The sequence below is a fragment of the Myripristis murdjan genome, chromosome 12 (genome assembly GCF_902150065.1).
Source record: "Myripristis murdjan chromosome 12, fMyrMur1.1, whole genome shotgun sequence".
Taxonomy (NCBI): Eukaryota; Metazoa; Chordata; class Actinopteri; order Holocentriformes; family Holocentridae; genus Myripristis; species Myripristis murdjan.
Window position 1 is genome coordinate 9,702,423 of NC_043991.1, and position 18,595 is coordinate 9,721,017.

General features: G+C 38.5%; 1 protein-coding gene across 1 annotated transcript in view; it reads left to right on the forward strand.

Annotated features, from left to right (window-relative positions):
- Positions 1–17,567, forward strand: part of lrrtm4l1 (leucine rich repeat transmembrane neuronal 4 like 1) — a 43,416-nt gene extending 25,849 nt beyond the window's left edge. Inside the window, exon 3 of the mRNA XM_030065822.1 lies at positions 17,139–17,567. Coding sequence (XP_029921682.1) covers positions 17,139–17,204 — 66 coding nt within the window. The 3' untranslated portion in view covers positions 17,205–17,567. The remainder of the gene's footprint in view (positions 1–17,138) is intronic.
- The last annotated feature ends 1,028 nt before the right edge of the window (positions 17,568–18,595 follow it).

Sequence of the window (18,595 nt, forward strand, 5' to 3'; positions counted from 1 at the left end):
CATTCTTTACATAATTAATTTGCGGCTGACTAAATGGTGGCTATTCACCTCATCTTTTAGATAAGTGATCTTAAAAATGAGGTGCTGGCTGTTTTATCCGCCACTCAAAAACATCAGAAATGTATGACTAATTAAAGCTCCTTTTGTGTGCAATTTGCTTTTACTTTTTTTTTTTCCCATTTCATTTCATCAAGCATGCGTGTGGCCGCTTGCCTTTATCAGCCTGAAACCTTGTCAGTGCAAAGTTTCAATTTCCTGCTGAAATCATAGTGTACGACACAAGGTAAAATATTGCATTTGCTGTCAAGAGTCATACATTCATGCATTAATGTTCCCAGCGCCAGCATTAATGTGGGCATTTATTTTTTATGGCCTTGAACAGAGATGAGGGTCTATTTCAAAGCAAGAAAAATATATTTGTGCACTTGTTCTGCTGCAAAATGTATAGTACCTGTCTTTGAATTTATATTAAGCAGGGCATATTGTGTCCTCTGAGGCAACAGGGGAAATAACCATTTATAAATGGCAAATTCAAAAGTGCTTTGTAACAGTTGACAGCCTGGTAAGCACAGATAAGGATATGTCAAAATAATTATTCTTACATCCATAAATATGTTTTAAACAGTGATTTCCTGATATTGGACAGCATGCCAAACAATGTAACTCTCTATTGTGTTGTGAATAGTTACCCTTATGAAAAAAAAATCACGTGAAATAAACCACATGTGATTTAATTATTTCACATGTGATTTCCATATTGGTTTTTCCACATGTGGTCTGAAGCCTCGTTATTATTTCACTTGTGCAAAAGCAAAATGTACACGTGTGTTCCAAAACCATGTGTGCTTTATTTCAAATGTGGCAATTCTAGTTCACATGTGAACCACGTGTGAAAATGCTAATTCCACACGACGTTGTGTGAGCAATTTTCTCTTCACATGTGGAAATTTTCAATCGTGAAAATAGCGAATCATATGTGAAAATATCTTTTTCACAAGTGACATAGTTTTCATTTTGCATGTGAAAACTGAAAATCACATGTGCAAAGTTAAAGTTCATCATTTTGTTTTCACAAGTGAAAATTTTAGGCCACCTATGCATATTGTCAGTCACATGTAAAAATGGTAAATTCACATGTAAAATTCAAATTTTTACATGTGAAAAGGCATATTTCACATGTGACATTTTCATACGGGTAATTACTCATGTACATAGAAACCTGTCCTTAACTAGCTATCATTTGGTCATTTGGTTATATGAAAATACATTCATTATTTCTTATTAGTATGAATATTTATCTTAAGATGTACATGTAAGCATTAAATCCATAAAATATACCAGTATGTAGGCACAATCATATCATGTAGAGGGATGTTTCTTTTTCAAAAAAGAGGGAAAAACAAAAAACAAAAATAAAGTTCAAGCTAGTACAGGAGCATTTTTTTTTAAATTGCAGACTATAAGTGAGGAAAATTTTAAATAAATAAATAAAGACCACTTATTTTGGATTATTCCTTATGCATAAGTAAATAATAATAATAATAATAATAATAATAATAAGATAAATTGAAATGTATCAAGTGTGGCATGGCTTAAGGTATCTTAGCTTACATTTCCATTTGTCAGTGCACAGTCAGAGTCCAACATTTCTAAAAGTGATGCCAGTCCATCAAAATCAGGCTAAATGGTGAAATCCCCATAGACTCCTACCATATTTATTTCTCATCCAGTCTAATCCAGTACAATGCAGTGCAAATTTCATTCAGCGTTCATTAAACTAAAATATTGTTTAAGCCAAAAAAGGGTTTTATGATAGACAAACAATGGCCTTTTGTTTCACTGCTGTGATCACGCCGCCATGCATCATTAATTTCGATGATGATCGGGCGTAACTGCTGCGGCGTTGTTCACCAATGACTTGAAAATAAATTGCGATGGCTTTTCATGAATGGCCCTTTAACAGACAGTTTGCAGGATATCAGCTGCGTTTCCTATACCTTTCAGGAAACATTATTATACTACCAAAGTGAGGACCTCAGTTACTTCAAGGAACTTCTCTGAACACTAGTGCCATGATTACCCACAGCGGGTTTTGTACTGTATGTTATGTTACAGGCACAGGCGTCATTTCAGCAACAGGTGAGGTATGGCAATGTGATTAGACATGACAGAAATACCTAGTGATGATAGGATTTAAAAAAAAAAAAAAAAAAATGAACTTTCCTAAAAATTAATTTAAAGGCCTGTATATCTACACGTTTTAACCAATAAAATCAGTGTCATTTGGAAGCCACATGTAAATGTTTTCAGTCAGTGAATTGATATGTTATTAGGTAGCCTTATTTTTACACAGCACATATTCATACTTACTGATTTAAATTAACAGTGTAATAGTATTTCTTTGCAGAGCAAGAGTTTTGTAAAAATGGAAGTACAGGCAGGTCTCTTATAAACACCTGTCCCAAATACAGTATAGGCCAGATGTATTCAATGATTGAAGAAAATAAAAGCCCAGGATATTAATTGAACTTTTAAGGTTATTGCTGCATGACTGGAACTTCAAGCAGCCAGAACAGAAGGAATTACTATTTCTCTCACATTCACAACGACTAATGTTTGCATGCAACATGCAATTTAGAGAGAGCAGTGGAAACAGTTTCCGTCAGATCTATTTTTTGGCATTTTTCACCAAAGCAGAGGTCTAATTATCATTGGTCATTTGTTTAAATGCCTCAGAAAGTGAAAGAAATGCATTGAATTACATGGAACTCACTAAAGAGTGTTCAAAACACAGCAAAACAAAAGACAGATTTGCCTCAAAAATAGGTGAATTTATTGCAGTTTCATCGTACTAAAGCCTGATCACGCAGGCTGATTTCAGCCTTCAGTAACATATTTGAAGGAATTTTTCATCGGAAAAAACACCTACAGTCACAGAGACCATTTGTACAGGCTGTTATCTAAAACAGCTGGGAAAAATGCTTCCGCAACACAGGGTCAAATATGGAGGAGCTAACAAGTTCACTCACTGACACTGATATTCACTGTCAAGCAATCAAACATATTATGTCAGAGGTCTATTTTCTTCTCATAGACAAATAAGGCTGAGTGAGAGCATATTGTGTGCATATTGTGTGCATAAACCTGATTCCAAGGTAAGGCAGCTTCCACACCTTGCCATACCTAATTGACGCTTATGATTACATTCTGCTGAAACATCCAGCAAGCGAAAACTAGCTCAGTGCTAGTTACGTGCTTGCCACATGGGCTTTTAGGCACGTTATGGTGTGTAAATCGAAGTGTCACATAGCTGATGATGCATTGTGAGCATTATAGCGTGCAGAAGTATGTCACTGAATTCATTTGTTTCAGATCTGCGTCTCTGATGCCATGTTCACACACCATTTTTTATGAGTTGACACCGTCTTTTATGAGTGAAAAAGTGCTGCCAAGAAGGCTTTTTGGGCTTTTAGAGGTCACTTGCCATGCGCGAGAACAGCCTTATTACTCCATAATTAAGCGTGAGCATTCACGCAGAGGCCCGATTAAGTCATAAAAGAAATTGTGTAATCACTGCAAATATTTCACCAGGCAGTAGACACATGTCTGCTGCCTGGTGAAATATTTGTAGACCTGAAATGGGCAGACAGGTGAGACTAAAGTTATTTTATGACACTGTTTTAGTGCTACTAGACCACACAATTTGACTGGAAGGAATAATGTCTTCGTGACAGACCTACAACAGCACCTCCAACTGAACACATCAAATTTAATAACATGCTGGGAGCCAGCTAACCAGCTACCCTGACTAGCTTATTATGCACTAAGAATATCTACTCATAAGATGAATGTAAAATCCATGCATATCTATGGCAGAGACATCCAGCAATTCAACGATTAACCTATGCACTGTTGGGGATAAATTATTAATTTGAATAACGTGCCCATTCATTGATCACCGCATGGTAAGTACTGTTGATAAGCACCATCTAATGGCAAGCATGAAAAAATGAATCAATACTGCAATTTAAAAATGTACTCAGCTTAATATATAAGTATGTCATGTGCCCTTGATTAATGAGGAAAAAAACTGAATATGTGTGTATGTCTCTCTGTGCTTTTGTGTGAGTGTTTTTTTGATTGTGTGTGTGTTTGTAAGAAAGAGAAAGTGTGTGTGACAGAGTAAGAGTGTGTATTGGCAAGGGCAATGTTTCCCAGAAACATTGCCCTTGTGTAATTGTTACTTTCTATACATACAAATAAGCTGTGGTCCTTTGTCTCTTTTGTAGACATTGTAACAATCTTGTTGGATCTCATAACCTCACACATTATCCACACACACACACACACACACACACACACACACACACACACACACACACACACACACACATACACACATACAGTACAGGCCAAAAGTTTGGACACACCTTCTCATTCAATGCGTTTTCTTTATTTTCATGACTATTTACATTGTAGATTCTAACTGAAGGAATCAAAACTATGAATGAACACATGTGGAGTTATGTACTTAACAAAAAAAGGTGAAATAACTGAAAACATGTTTTATATTCTAGTTTCTTCAAAATAGCCACCCTTTGCTCTGATTACTGCTTTGCACACTCTTGGCATTCTCTCCATGAGCTTCAAGAGGTAGTCACCTGAAATGGTTTTCCAACAGTCTTGAAGGAGTTCCCAGAGGTGTTTAGCACTTGTTGGCCCCTTTGCCTTCACTCTGCAGTCCAGCTCACCCCAAACCATCTGGATTGGGTTCAGGTCCGGTGACTGTGGAGGCCAGGTCATCTGGCGCAGCACTCCATCACTCTCCTTCTTGGTCAAATAGCCCTTACACAGCCTGGAGGTGTGTTTGGGGTCATTGTCCTGTTGAAAAATAAATGATGGTCCAACTAAACGCAAACCGGATGGGATGGCATGTCGCTGCAGGATGCTGTGGTAGCCATGCTGGTTCAGTGTGCCTTCAATTTTGAATAAATCCCCAACAGTGTCACCAGCAAAACACCCCCACACCATCACACCTCCTCCTCCATGCTTCACAGTGGGAACCAGGCATGTGGAATCCATCCGTTCACCTTTTCTGCGTCTCACAAAGACACGCCGGTTGGAACCAAAGATCTCAAATTTGGACTCATCAGACCAAAGCACAGATTTCCACTGATCTAATGTCCATTCCTTGTGTTTCCTGGCCCAAACAAATCTCTTCTGCTTGTTGCCTCTCCTTAGCAGTGGTTTCCTAGCAGCTATTTGACCATGAAGGCCTGATTCGCGCAGTCTCCTCTTAACAGTTGCTCTAGAGATGGGTCTGCTGCTAGAACTCTGTGTGGCATTTATCTGGTCTCTGATCTGAGCTGCTGTTAACTTGCGATTTCTGAGGCTGGTGGCTCGGATGAACTTGTCCTCAGAAGCAGAGGTGACTCTTGGTCTTCCTTTCCTGGGTCGGTCCTCATGTGTGCCAGTTTTGTTGTAGCGCTTGATGGTTTTTGCGACTTCACTTGGGGACACATTTAAAGTTTTTGCAATTTTCCGGACTGACTGACCTTCATTTCTTAAAGTCTTTAGTTAGCTGATTGGTTCTTGCCATAATATGAATTTTAACAGTTGTCCAATAGGGCTGTCGGCTGTGTAGTAACCTGACTTCTGCACAACACAACTGATGGTCCCAACCCCATTGATAAAGCAAGAAATTCCACTAATTAACCCTGATAAGGCACACCTGTGAAGTGAAAACCATTTCAGGTGACTACCTCTTGAAGTTCATCAAGAGAATGCCAAGAGTGTGCAAAGCAGTAATCAGAGCAAAGGGTGGCTATTTTGAAGAAACTAGAATATAAAACATGTTTTCAGTTATTTCACCTTTTTTTGTTCAGTACATAACTCCACATGTGTTCATTCATAGTTTTGATGCCTTCAGTGAGAATCTACAATGTAAATAGTCATGAAAATAAAGAAAACGCATTGAATGAGAAGGTGTGTCCAAACTTTTGGCCTGTACTGTACATGCACATAAAATATGTCCCATAGCAAAGCTGAGGACAGTGTTCTACTCATCTACCATTACTATCAATTTACATCTACTTTTCATGAGGAAATGCAACATACAATCACTTCTACAATCTCCATGTCTCTTTTTAAGGGGCAAGACAGTACCATGCAGTTTTGTGCGAGAGTACAGGAAGTGGGAAGGGACATACAATGGGATAATTGCAGTCCTGAGCGGAGAAAGAGGCTTGTGATCCCTTTGAGAGTGGCTAGCATATGTCTGGGTTACTCCCAGCTCCCCTGACAGAGAGCAAACTAATTACATCATGTTTGTATCCTGCTAATTAGCGCCCTAATTAAAGCACATGAAGACTGCTGAGGAGGTGGATGAAAGAAAGGGCAGCTCTGGACCATCCCAGGGGAACATGTAACCCGTTTCTTGAAAAGACCAGGACTTAGGTCTGAAGTGGTCACTCTTTATGAGGAATGACTATAACCACCCTTATTTAACTGCTAGGGACCCAAGTGCTTAATTGTGTGTGACTTCAAATATGATTGTTCCTTTCATTTCTGCTCTTTTTTTTTGTCCTCTGCACAAAGAAATGTGTAGGGAACTATGGATCAGGCTGTGCTCATCTAGCATATGTGATATCAAACGTGACAACTCATAGACTGGTCTCATTTGATGAAAATTTTAGTGATTATGCATTTTGGCACTTTGTTCTGGTGTTTAAAAATGTATGCTTGTTTGCCTGGCTGGCTACATCACAGATCCAGTTTTGACACACACACACACACACACACACGAAATAAAAAAATAAAATAAAAATACACTCGAGAGATGATGCACCTTGATAATGATTTGCCTAGGAGGAGCCTGAATCATTCATAGGGACAGCATGCTTACTGTTAACTTGTTCGGTTACTGCATCAAATGCCTTGCTACTGGCAATGCACTCTCATGTTGGCTACATATTTTCAAATCACCTTCTGATTCATTTATTTATTTAGTTTCCACTTGACCGATCGGTTTGTGGAAAACTGGCAAACAGCAAAAAAAAAAAAAAAAAAAAAAGGAACAAGCGTCATCCTCCTGAGTAGCTGTCATGTATGTGGTCTGGAATTGCTCATGACAGGAGAGTGAAAGCAGTCAATCAGCTGAGCGTGAGGCTTGCAATGGTGTGTTTCAGGCGTTGGCAGCAGCACAGCCAATTGCAATGGCGGTAATTTATTCAGCCACTTGAAGAAACACTATTCGAAGGAGCATAATGAGTTTTCATAGATAATAGTCCAATTGTCTGCACCCAAGCTGCAAACATTAGATCATGTGCTAAAAAAGTGAGATTAATTTCCTCGGGCAGGAAAAAATAAATAAATACATAAATACATAAAAAAAAACAAAACAAAACAAAACAAAAAACTACTGAGTATAACAATTGAGATGACTGAGTTTATTGCACTAGATGACTTTTTTTTGTTAATTATTTTAACTGTACAAATGCAGTGTGAAAGTAAATGTTTCAGTAAATTACAAAAATGGATCATTACATGATGAATATTTAATAACAGAACAGGGCTGCAAACAAATCGTTAGTACATGTTGTGTTGTTTTTCTTCCATAACCATGCTCCTATTATACCCGTGTACGTTCATTTATGTTCCCATCACATATAATGCCCATGAAAAGTCTAAACTCACAAATGTCAGGAGTCAAGCTGCTGCTGTCTGTTCTGCAACCGATTTGCTTTACCTGTCAGAAGACATAAGCTGGCATTGTTTTCACAGAAATCTATTAAGAACAGCCCACAGAGACATACTGCTGCATCAATTAATTTAGTCCATCATTTTAAATTAGCTCGTAATTGTAATTTTGCTTGACATTTCATCATAAAGCCATAATCATTGCAGTTAAAATCTGTCAAAAGTGGTTTCTTTCTGCCAGCGTTGAGTGTTTTGACTCTTCATTGCCACTATAAAAAAGTAACAGTGAGTAAGAAGGAAAGAAAGAGGGGGAAAAAAAAAGTTTGATTAAATGTTACTTGCATGATAAAGTCATGACATAGTACAACATTTTTGGAATTATCCACTATATGTTCAACAAATCTACATCTGCTTTGGTCATGTTATCAGTAGAAATATGTCTGTCAGTGATTCCCTTAGTTTTAAATATCTAGGTCTCGTAATAAAATCTGTATCTCCTGCTGTAGTTCTCCATAGTGTCTATCACTCTCCTAAACTGAGACATATTTCTGGAGGAATTAGGCAAGATGTTATCCAGAATCACAATACATTTTTTTATAGAATTACAGGTGATTTCAATACTCATATTGCTGTTCTAGATGTTGCAACTTTCAGCCATTACTTTGTTTTATTCAATGCTCTCCTTTCAGCAATGAGTGTTAATGGGTGCATCAACAAATATTACATTAGTTTCAATACAGCTAATATATTTATTAAAGTATCAAGTATACATTATCCACGGTACCATCACGTGATGCTATGGTGAATAATTTCTGCAAAGTTCTGTCTCAGATCATTGATGATGTTGCTCCTGCCGAAACAATTAACCAAAAAGCAAAAGTAAGGATGGCAAAGTTTCTGCCACAGAGCTGACTGGAAATGAGGGATAAACAAATGACAACTTGATTTCAACATCTACTGTTGTAACAAAGATGTGAAATCTGCCATACAGTGCTACGTTTCTCAGTTGATTAACAGTAATCAGAATAATGCCTCATTTCTATTCTCTTCATTGGGCAAACTGATTTATTCCTCCATATCTACCCCGCATGAGTTTCTGTCTCTGACCAGATGTGATGTATTTGCTGTTTTCTTTCAGGAAAAAGCCTCTCATATTAGAGCTAGTGTATTCATGTCTTACAGCAATACATCTGGCCCCTCCTCACCCTCACATCGGTTTACTGCCGTGAGCTCAATCTCTACACCCCCACCTGTGAACTGTATAACGTGTGTTAATACAGTTCAGCCCAAAAGGGAATTTCACTTCAGCTGGAGTTGTACTTCCTCCAGAGATCTGTGGGAAGAACCTAAAATCTTGCACCTGCTCTCTTGATCCCATCCCCACCAAACTCTTCAAATCTGTCTTTCACTGTTTTGTAAATTGTATTATCAACAGCTCCTTCATGGCATTTTCCCTGATTCTTTCAAGTCTACTGCTGTCTCACCTCTGTTGAAGTAAAAGAACCTACATCCATCTGTAATTCAAAGCTGCACACCAGTCTCCAATCTTCCTATTCTAAGTATTTTAAAAAGGTTGTGTACAAACAATGTGTATGATACCAGTCGGGTTTCAGAGCCAATCATAGCTCCAAAATAGCTCTCATAAGAGTTGATCTCACTGCTGCCTTTGACACTGCTGATCGTGACATTTTAATCCACATGCTTCATGATTCAGTCGGCTTAGCAGGTCCTTTTCTTAACTGGTTTTCATCCTACTTAAAGGACATTAGCTTCCATGCTGTAGCTGGTAATTTTTAATCTGCAGAAACAAAAAAAAAAATCTCAGGGGTTCCACAAGGGTCAGTCCTTGGACCTCTTTAATTTATGCGTGCTCCTACTTTGTATTATAAGAAAGAAACATAATATCTTATTCATATGCCGATGATACACAGTTATACATTTCATTTTCCTCTGTTGATCTCAGTCCTATTAACAAACTGGTAAACTGTGCTGATTAATTACTGGATATTAATTGCTGGGTGTTCAGAAACGTCTTACAGCTATATAAAAACAAAACTGAGACACTTGCTCCTATGAGTCAGACACAGGAAATTTATGCACACGTTCTGTGAAATACAGTGAGCAAGTCAGAAACCATGGCATTATTTTAGATCTCAATTTTGAAAATCGCATAACCAAAATAGCCAGCAAAACATTTTATCCCTTAAAAATATATTAAAATTTGGAGCATTCATACTTCAAGCTGACTGTGAGAAACTGGTTCATGCATTCATCTCAAGCAGGTTAGACTACCACAACGGTCTATGTCCTGGATTATCCCAGAAACCAGTCGGACGGGTCCAGCTCATTCAAAATGTCCTTACGTGTCCATGAAAATCTTCACATAGTACTCCAGTAATTAAATCATGTCATTGGCTCCCAGAAGAATACAGAATCACCTTCAAAATGCTGGTAATAGTCTAGCACATAACGGTTTCGCTCCACAGAACATTTGTGACTTGCTCACAGATTATAACCTGATCATGCCTCTCAGGTCATCAGGCAGAGGTCTTCTGGCTGTCCCATAATGTAGTCCAGTAGGCGACCTCTGCAAACTACAACCTCAATAATAAACATATAATTTAATTTAGAAATTCTCCACAATGTCAACAAAAACTGAACATTATAAACTTTGTTAAATGGCAGAATTTATGGCCGAGCTGTTGCATTGAACTTTCTTAGACTGTATAGGTGGGCCTAATAAAGTGAATACTGAGTGTATATGTACATGTCTGTTTGATTGTGTTGATGGTTTACGGTATTGAATTGCTGTGTAGTATGTGTTATGTGATTTGAGTGTAGGGTTTGTTGATTCAGTTCTTATAGTTTACTCATGCTTATGTGCTTATACTCTTGTATTTACACATCTTATATTGCTTATGGTATTTCAGTGGAGGTAGAAGTATCTCTCTCGATCAAGGATTATTACACTTTTTCTGTGCAGTGTGGAGTATAGTTCATCAACAAGATGTATAACCATCTCCTATGGCTATATCTGTATTCAAACAGTATTTCATCTTCAAGGAAGGAAGAGAAATCTACCACAGACAGGTTTAATGTGTGAGTCAGGGATTCTATTATAAAATCAGCTGCTTCTTTAGCCCATCTGGCATCAAATTTATCATGACCAGCGGAGGTCTTTCTAACAGACATAGCAAAATTGTTCACATCTCTGTTTCACAGGATTAAGTTTGTAAGTGCTTGAAACTGGTGAGTTCAAAATTGAAGAAAATGGCCGTTTGTTTATCTGTTTAGCCATTGCCGGTCCAATTTCAGTGATAACTCAACAGATTTTTTATGGTGTTTTGGCAGGAATAACTCATGTCATAATGTCATAAAGTTTACATTATATTATTCATTCTATTGCTATATGGGTTAATGATATGAGTGCATTGATGTAGATGTAATCTGTATTTCTAACAATTTAAAGGTAATGGACTTTATGTATTTTTTTCTGGAAAAGCATGGAAATAACTAATTTAAGCCACTAAAGAATGAGTTATTATATATATATGTACAAATTCTGGATAACTGGAATGAAATAAAAGATGGGGTCCGTTATGTGGTTTAGTAAGTCTTTGGATTTTGAAATGGTTCTCAGGCCTCATCATATGTCGTGGGTCTGTAGGGTCTGACTTTTTATCCTCTCAGATACAAACGTCAACACAAAGACATGGCTGCAGATCCCTATGTTCTTGTTGCTGGCTTGAACATGAGAAGTTTAATATAGGAGAACATTCATTCATCAACAAAGATTAACCCCTTGTAGACTATTGTCGCGAATTCGCCTCAAACCACTTCCAGTCTTAATGCAGCCAAGGTGGTGTATGTATCCCACTGATACTGTTGATACATATTTCACACATACCAAGAATTGTATTGGAAGCACTCTACCACCGATAATTTAGCATCTGCTTGAAGGCAAAAACACAAACAATTTATTTTTGTAGATAATTGTAAATAAATTCAGGCAGTAAGGGGTTAACATTGTCACCCGTTTTGCATAGCATTGTTCACTGCAATTATGTTGTTACTGTGCAGACAATGTGAAACATGTTTCTTATGCCAGCTCTTTCTTTGAAGTCTGTTTTCACGATTAAATATATAGTCATTGTCTCCACCCAATTTACCTTCCCTGTAACTGTGGAGATGCTTTAAATTATCTGCACTGCTCAAGCTCATATGTGGTTATGTAGTCATGCTTCTGAAATGTTGATTACAGAAAATGTGTGGAAAAGTCTAGACAGAAAAAAGATTCGGATATTCAGTCAGATATTCAAAGTTTTTTGGAAGGTTTTGTGCATTAGCTTGGAGTGATGACTGATGACATATTCTTTTTTTACTGGGGACTTGATTTATGAAAGATTTAAAACCATCCTCTAAGAAATATTTGGAGCCTTCTCTAAAGTTTTGCTTCCTAATGCACGTTGAGATTGAGATCCTTTTCAGTTAATGATGCATGATTATGATTATGATGATGATTATGATTGTGATTATTTCACAGGAGTATTCATGAAAGAAAGATTAGCCATTAATTCTGTCACTTACCTGTTGCCTATTTCTGAGTCACAGTGAAGCTATGCAATGTCCACCTTTTTCTAGGCCACTTGTATGGCTGGCATGAGTTCTCTTACTATTTTTTACCACAATACCTCACAGACATCCTTATCTTCAGCTCTGCCGATCCCATCGGTGGGCTCATCATTACAAATGCATGCTGTGCGGCCAGGCTTTGTTCACACCCACAGAACCTTATTTTAAATTTATTCTAGTGGGGATGTCATGGTTTCCAAAGATACCAAACATGTCCTGCTGAATCACAGGGTAATGTGTGTGAAATGATGGACAGCACATCTAGATATATTCTATTTGATGTAATGCTGCAGCTGTAAAACAACGGCATTGTGGGTGTGAATATTTCACTCAGTATAAGTGTGATGTAGCTTCAGTGAAGCATTACAGTGAGCAAATACAGAATACGATATGGAGTCTGTGTGGTGTAATATGGAAAAATGATGTTTCTTCTTTCTTTGAAGGTACTTTAGTTAAAATTGAGGAGAAAATCAGATTTCAAAGTGTTAATGTATACCTTTGTTCCTTTAACTTCTTTCGCCTTTCACCGTTCCACCTCAATTTTCTTCTAGTCGAGCTCACTGGTCACGTTCCTCTCTTTGTTTTCTAAATCTGCCCAATTCTCAAAAGGAGACTCTGGGATTCCATTAAAGATGAAGTTGCTCCTCCTCAAGTGGCCTTCTAGGTAATTCACCTCACCAGAAAAGAAGAGGGGGCTCTCACAGACTTGATGTCAGTCCTATTACATGTGCAGTCAGAGGAGAGTTGGGAGCTGAAGGCCTTCTGTTCAACTAACACAAAAGTGATATCAGAGCTAAAGACTCTCAATATCCCATATTTCTGTTGTCATAATGTCTTGTCTTCGGTTTGTTGAAGACGTGATCAGCTGAATGCATTTCTCTCAAGGTGCTTTCATGCTGTTGAATTATTTCTGTGTGGAATTACTTTTATTGATTCAATAATTCAAGCACCTGTGTGGGTGAGACTGCATCACTCTGACTCTTGAACAGCAATGCTCTCTGTTGTTTCAAGGCACGAAACTCAGAAGTACAAAAGTCAGGCAAGATCAGAAGTTCAGCGTTTAATCTTCCTCCTCAGTGTTGGTCTAACACTTATTAAGATTTCTGGTCTGAAAAGTAATAGGATGGCTCACAGTTTTGCAGATAACCCAACAGACTTTTTAGACAGACACAGCAGGAGTAGCCACTGTTGTTTGCACCTACTGTATGAATGAACGAATGAATGAATGGATGAATGGATGAATGAATTCCACCAGGCATGTCTCCCCCTCTCTGGTGCTTGGATTTGGTGAAAAACCAGCTGAGGAATTTGCTCTCAATTGTAATTTAAAACAGGCTTTTCAAAGGTTTTGAATCACTGCAGCCACAAGAGGACCTTGATCACAGAGTCAAAAATAATTAGGCTGGTAGGCCCAGTTGCATGTGAGAATATCTGTGAATAGATACACACACACACACACACACACACACACAGATGGAAAAAAAAAGTGTTTTCCCTGCCAGTATAAGACTTTTGCACAGGGCACAAGTCGACTGAACAATAAATATGGAGTAAAATGTAAGATGCAGCACTCGAGCTAAAAAATCTGCCTAATAAAAACATTTTGCCTGTGAGCCTGTGGATGCACAGCCTCCTAAACAGACAGTCAAATATGAACTTGTGCTTTCCAAAAATAAAAGGTTTACTATGCAACCATTTTGGTCACAGTGTTTGCTACTGGGCCCAAAAAAATTAGATGGCACCTTTTTTTTCTTTTAATGTGGTTAACTCCTTAACTCTATAAATGTAGTTCAACTATTATAAATTTCCAAATATTAGTGATCCCAAGTATTTGGCCTCATGAATGTGTTTATAAACTCACTCTAAAACCAGAATTTTCTAATCCCAGCTATGTGCACATTCACATAAAAAGGATGGATTTGTAAAAAAAAACATCCAATCACATGCAACACGGGCGGGGTGGACAACAGATCCAGGACGCCCTGGATGTGCTGTCCATTTAAATCAAGGTAAACTATTTATCCCAGGAAGGGACCAGTATGTAAACACATAACTAAAGTATAAGCATAATAATATGATTCTGTACAACAAAAGCAATAAAGTAGACCATAAATATTTGCTCTAATTAAGGAGACTCTTAAGGTGGAACGTATGGGAAAGAACAAGATTACTAAAATGTATGTTCGATACGATAAATGCAGGTAATACAAAAGCTCTAACAGCAACAGGTAATGTTTCTACAAGTTAATAGATTTATCACTGTCCTATCATTTCGGAACATACTTTCCATTGCCAGAGTATTGTGTCATCACATTGAGTTTGTTAAAAGATTTTCCATTTACAAAGTTGGCCTCATCTTCCCCCGGGCTAGGAATATGGGAGCAGTCAGTGTCACTGATCAATCGACCGGTTTCTCTCGGGAATTCTGTGAAAGAATTTCACTGATTAATATGCAACAGTAAATTCCCTTTATTATTGATTAATAGTCAACTAATGTATGCTACCTACTGCTCTTTTATCTGTTTGATAGAAGCTCTCTTTTATAGCAGATGGCCTGGAAACACTTCAGATATTTATTACATTTTTCATGTTACAAAGAAAGAGAAAAGGTTTTAACTGTTCCCCGACGTTCATGGGATACTGATGCCATTTTCCCAGTTCCTCGCTGAGGAGAAGGGCGTTTTTGAAGTGAGAGCCTGAGCCGAACCTGCTCTGTACTGTGCTGCCTAAGTTGCCATGGTGATATACATGGCCTAAAAGTGAGCTGCTGTCGTGAGACTGAAAAGCCGGGGTTAAGCCCAAAGTTAGCTCGCTAACCCGTTAATCTCGCTTTGTGAAAAAGGCCCCAGGTAGGACTTTGTGGTTCTGTGTGTGTGTGTGTGTGTGTGTGGTCTGTTTTTGACTGCTTTCAGGGACATACACCAGACTTATTGTTTAATTGGGGATGGTTTCTCTAACTGGGGACAAAGGCTGTGACCCCATTTGGAAAAAAAGTTGTTTTTTGGGGGTGGGGGGTCCGTGGTTAAGGATAAGGTTAAGGTTAAGGCTAGGGTTAGGGTTAGGGTTTGGCGTGTAGCTGTTATGGGTTAGCGTAAGTCTCTAGGAAATGAATGTAAGTCTATGCAATGTTCCCAGAAGTGACCTAAGTAAATGTGTGTGTGTGTGTGTGTGTGTGCCTTTGCAAGTCTCCTTATATGTCTTAGTATTTATGTCTGTTTTTGTGCTTAAAAATGTACCTCGCTGTGTGTTTGCATTTTACAGCAGTACAGCCTGATTTGTCGGTCAGAGTTTACTGCCTATTTTTTTTGCCGTCTTTGTGTTCTATTCAAACGCTCCGCGGCTCTATGATGACCTGGCAGCTGTATTTACTTCACCACTATCCACCTGAAAGGTAGATGGAGAGTTGAGTGAAGGCTTGTCAGCCCGTTTAATAGCAGTTAAATCAGAGTTGTGCTCCAGATGGAGTTACAGAAATCTGCTTTTCACCGACAACCAGCTCAGCTTTGGCAGCAAAAACGCAGGCCCAGATAATTTCAAGCAGACACTGAAAGCTTTGGAAATTGCTTAGACCGGCAAAACCCGAAGCGTCTAGGTGATACGCGTATCTGTATTATTAAGGAAATGTGGATTTACCCAAAGCCAAGTCCCAAATAGGCTCTTTTAAAGGTTAAATCATAAACTTGTGGGATTTAAGAGGAAAACAGCACAGGGGAAGCCTCGGACGTCTGGGCTGAGTGTGCCTGCGTTGCTTTTGGTTTGAAGATTAATTCACACCTTGTGGCTTTCAAATGGGAGCAAAATGTCAAAATCTCTCACTAATTTGCAGCAAGCTTGAGAGGAGCTGGATGAAACTCACTTGCATTTAAAGGTCCAATATTACTCCCTTTTCATGATTAAAAATTTCCCATAACTTGAGATAAGAATAATACACCGTGTGATCAGAATAATGAGGCCATATATTTCAAATACATGTATTTCATTGAAAAGGTGTGTTCCCAGTGACTCCGCAGTCATTGAATATCATTGATGTTTCTACTGCCTGTGGTTTGTGCTTTCTCCTCCAGGTTTTCTATGTAGGATTTCCCACTGTGGGTCTGAAAAAAATGTATTACATAACACACATACAAACCCAATGAGACACTACACTAAATGTACTTTGAAAACAACAACAAAAAGACATCATTGGTCAAGTTCTGGCACACAGTGCATTTAAAAAAAAAAACAAATTTCATGAAAAGTGAAAAATGACTAACTCTATTTACTGGGACTTATTGGATGGGATGTAATTAACTTTCCACACCAAAAAGTCAGTAATTTCGGCCCATGCTGCTCAGATGTAGACCTCCGCCTCACTCCGGGGCAATTCAGATACCAGTCGTTGCACTCAACACACATTCCCACTAACTCTTTGAAACACCTCTTCTATTTGTCTGAGATAAAATGTTAATGTAAGCAAGTTGAGTTGAACGGAATGGCGTGTTTTGATTTAATTACCTCCGCTTTAATTAGCGTTTCCAAAATGAACTCTGGCAAGGGTTCCGTCCACGGGTTTTCATTTTAAAAACTCGGTTAGACATTAGGGAAGCCTCTCCACCTCAACTTTCTAAGCCATCCAAGCATAGGGGATTTCATCATCTGCTTAATTGCTTACCCTAATTTGCTTTGCTGGCATTGTCATAGTCCCATTGTACTGTTATCAAATTACTGAGCACTGTAATTAACTTTACATTGTTACCACCACAACTGTAACTGGCCTGGACCAGCTGTCAAATGTCTCTAACTTTGTTGTCTCTTTTCTTCTCTTCCAGAACGAGTATACATGTCCACGCCCGCTGCCTGGTGCCTGGCTGGGAGATATGCCCACCATCCACTAACCAGAGAGAAACTGCTTTGTGTGGTCTAAGCAACCAACACTGAAATATGGCGACAGAGAGAGACCCAGAGAGCCCAGCCTGTCCCCGACTCCCATAGCATCTGTTATATCCCAGGATACAATAAAATGGTCCTCCACGCTAACAAGGGTGACCTTGGACCAGGACAGAGAGGCACAGACGATTTTGTTTTGTTTATTTTTTTTTTCCCGCAGGTTTTTAAAATGTTATTTGGCCTGTGGTCTTCGGTCGCCAGCTTTGCTACATTCCATCTTGCTTCATCATCACCTAAGTACTGACAGAGTTTATAGTGGAATCGAAGTTTGGCGGCGGATCGCAGAGCCTTGGCACTGACGGAAGGCTGTATCTAACGCGGGAGCTTATGGACCACGTCAGCTAATCGTCTCCATAAGGAGAACACGGCTTCGTTTAGACACAGACAAAAGACTGTGCGAGTTCAAGAGGCTTTAAGGAAAAAAAAAAAAAGAAAAAAAAAGAAAGAAAAACAGTTACCTGAGCAATGAATCATTAACGAACATGCACCGAACACGTAGCTCTGACTGCGCCGCTAACAAAGCTGTGTATAATTTAAAATTAGTTGACATATTTTAATACCCCATGAAGCGCCGTCTTTTCATCTTTCAAGATTTTTTAAGGAGGACTCATCAAAGGCCAGGATGGTGTAAACATGCCCTCGTCAGAGCAGCAAAGAATTATGAGAGGACTCACTGGTTTTCATTGCACCTGTCAGTTCAGTCGAATCTGACTTCATCCAGCTCCCTCGGGTGGAAATCAAGTCGGTAGCTGAAGGAGTGTTTGAACTCTGAAAAGTTGTGTGAAGAAAGCAAACCATCCTCTTGCCAATGAAATTTGTTGGATTTTTTTTTTTTTTTTTTAATGCAATCAAACCTCTACTACCTAGTTTCATTTGGAGGAAAGAGGGGGCAATCAGAAGCAAAAGGGGGGAAAAAACTGTTCCTATTAAGGGTAAAATGTAATTTTCTGAATTATAAAGTTGTTAATATGTTGTACTTTATGAATATGTGTTTCTACCATTTTCAACACCAAATACCAAATTGCCAAATGGATTTTTGGCATTTTGGCTCTCCCAAACATGGGTCAAACATGGGAGAACTCTGTCACATTTCTCTATTTCTGTAAAATTAAAGAGGTTATAGTGGATCCAGGATTCTTTCTTAAAATCAATGAAAAATTTAAAAAGCCTCAACTTCTCTTATGTCCGGCAGTGCTCCGATGCCGAATCAGCTTTCATGTGTGTAACGTGTACGTCTTTGTGAACAAGTGATCTTGCAATGACAGTCTTCGCGAGGAAGATTTTGTCTGAAAGATAACTTTGAGCACTGCTTTCATCTTATTACTTATGTTGAATTCAT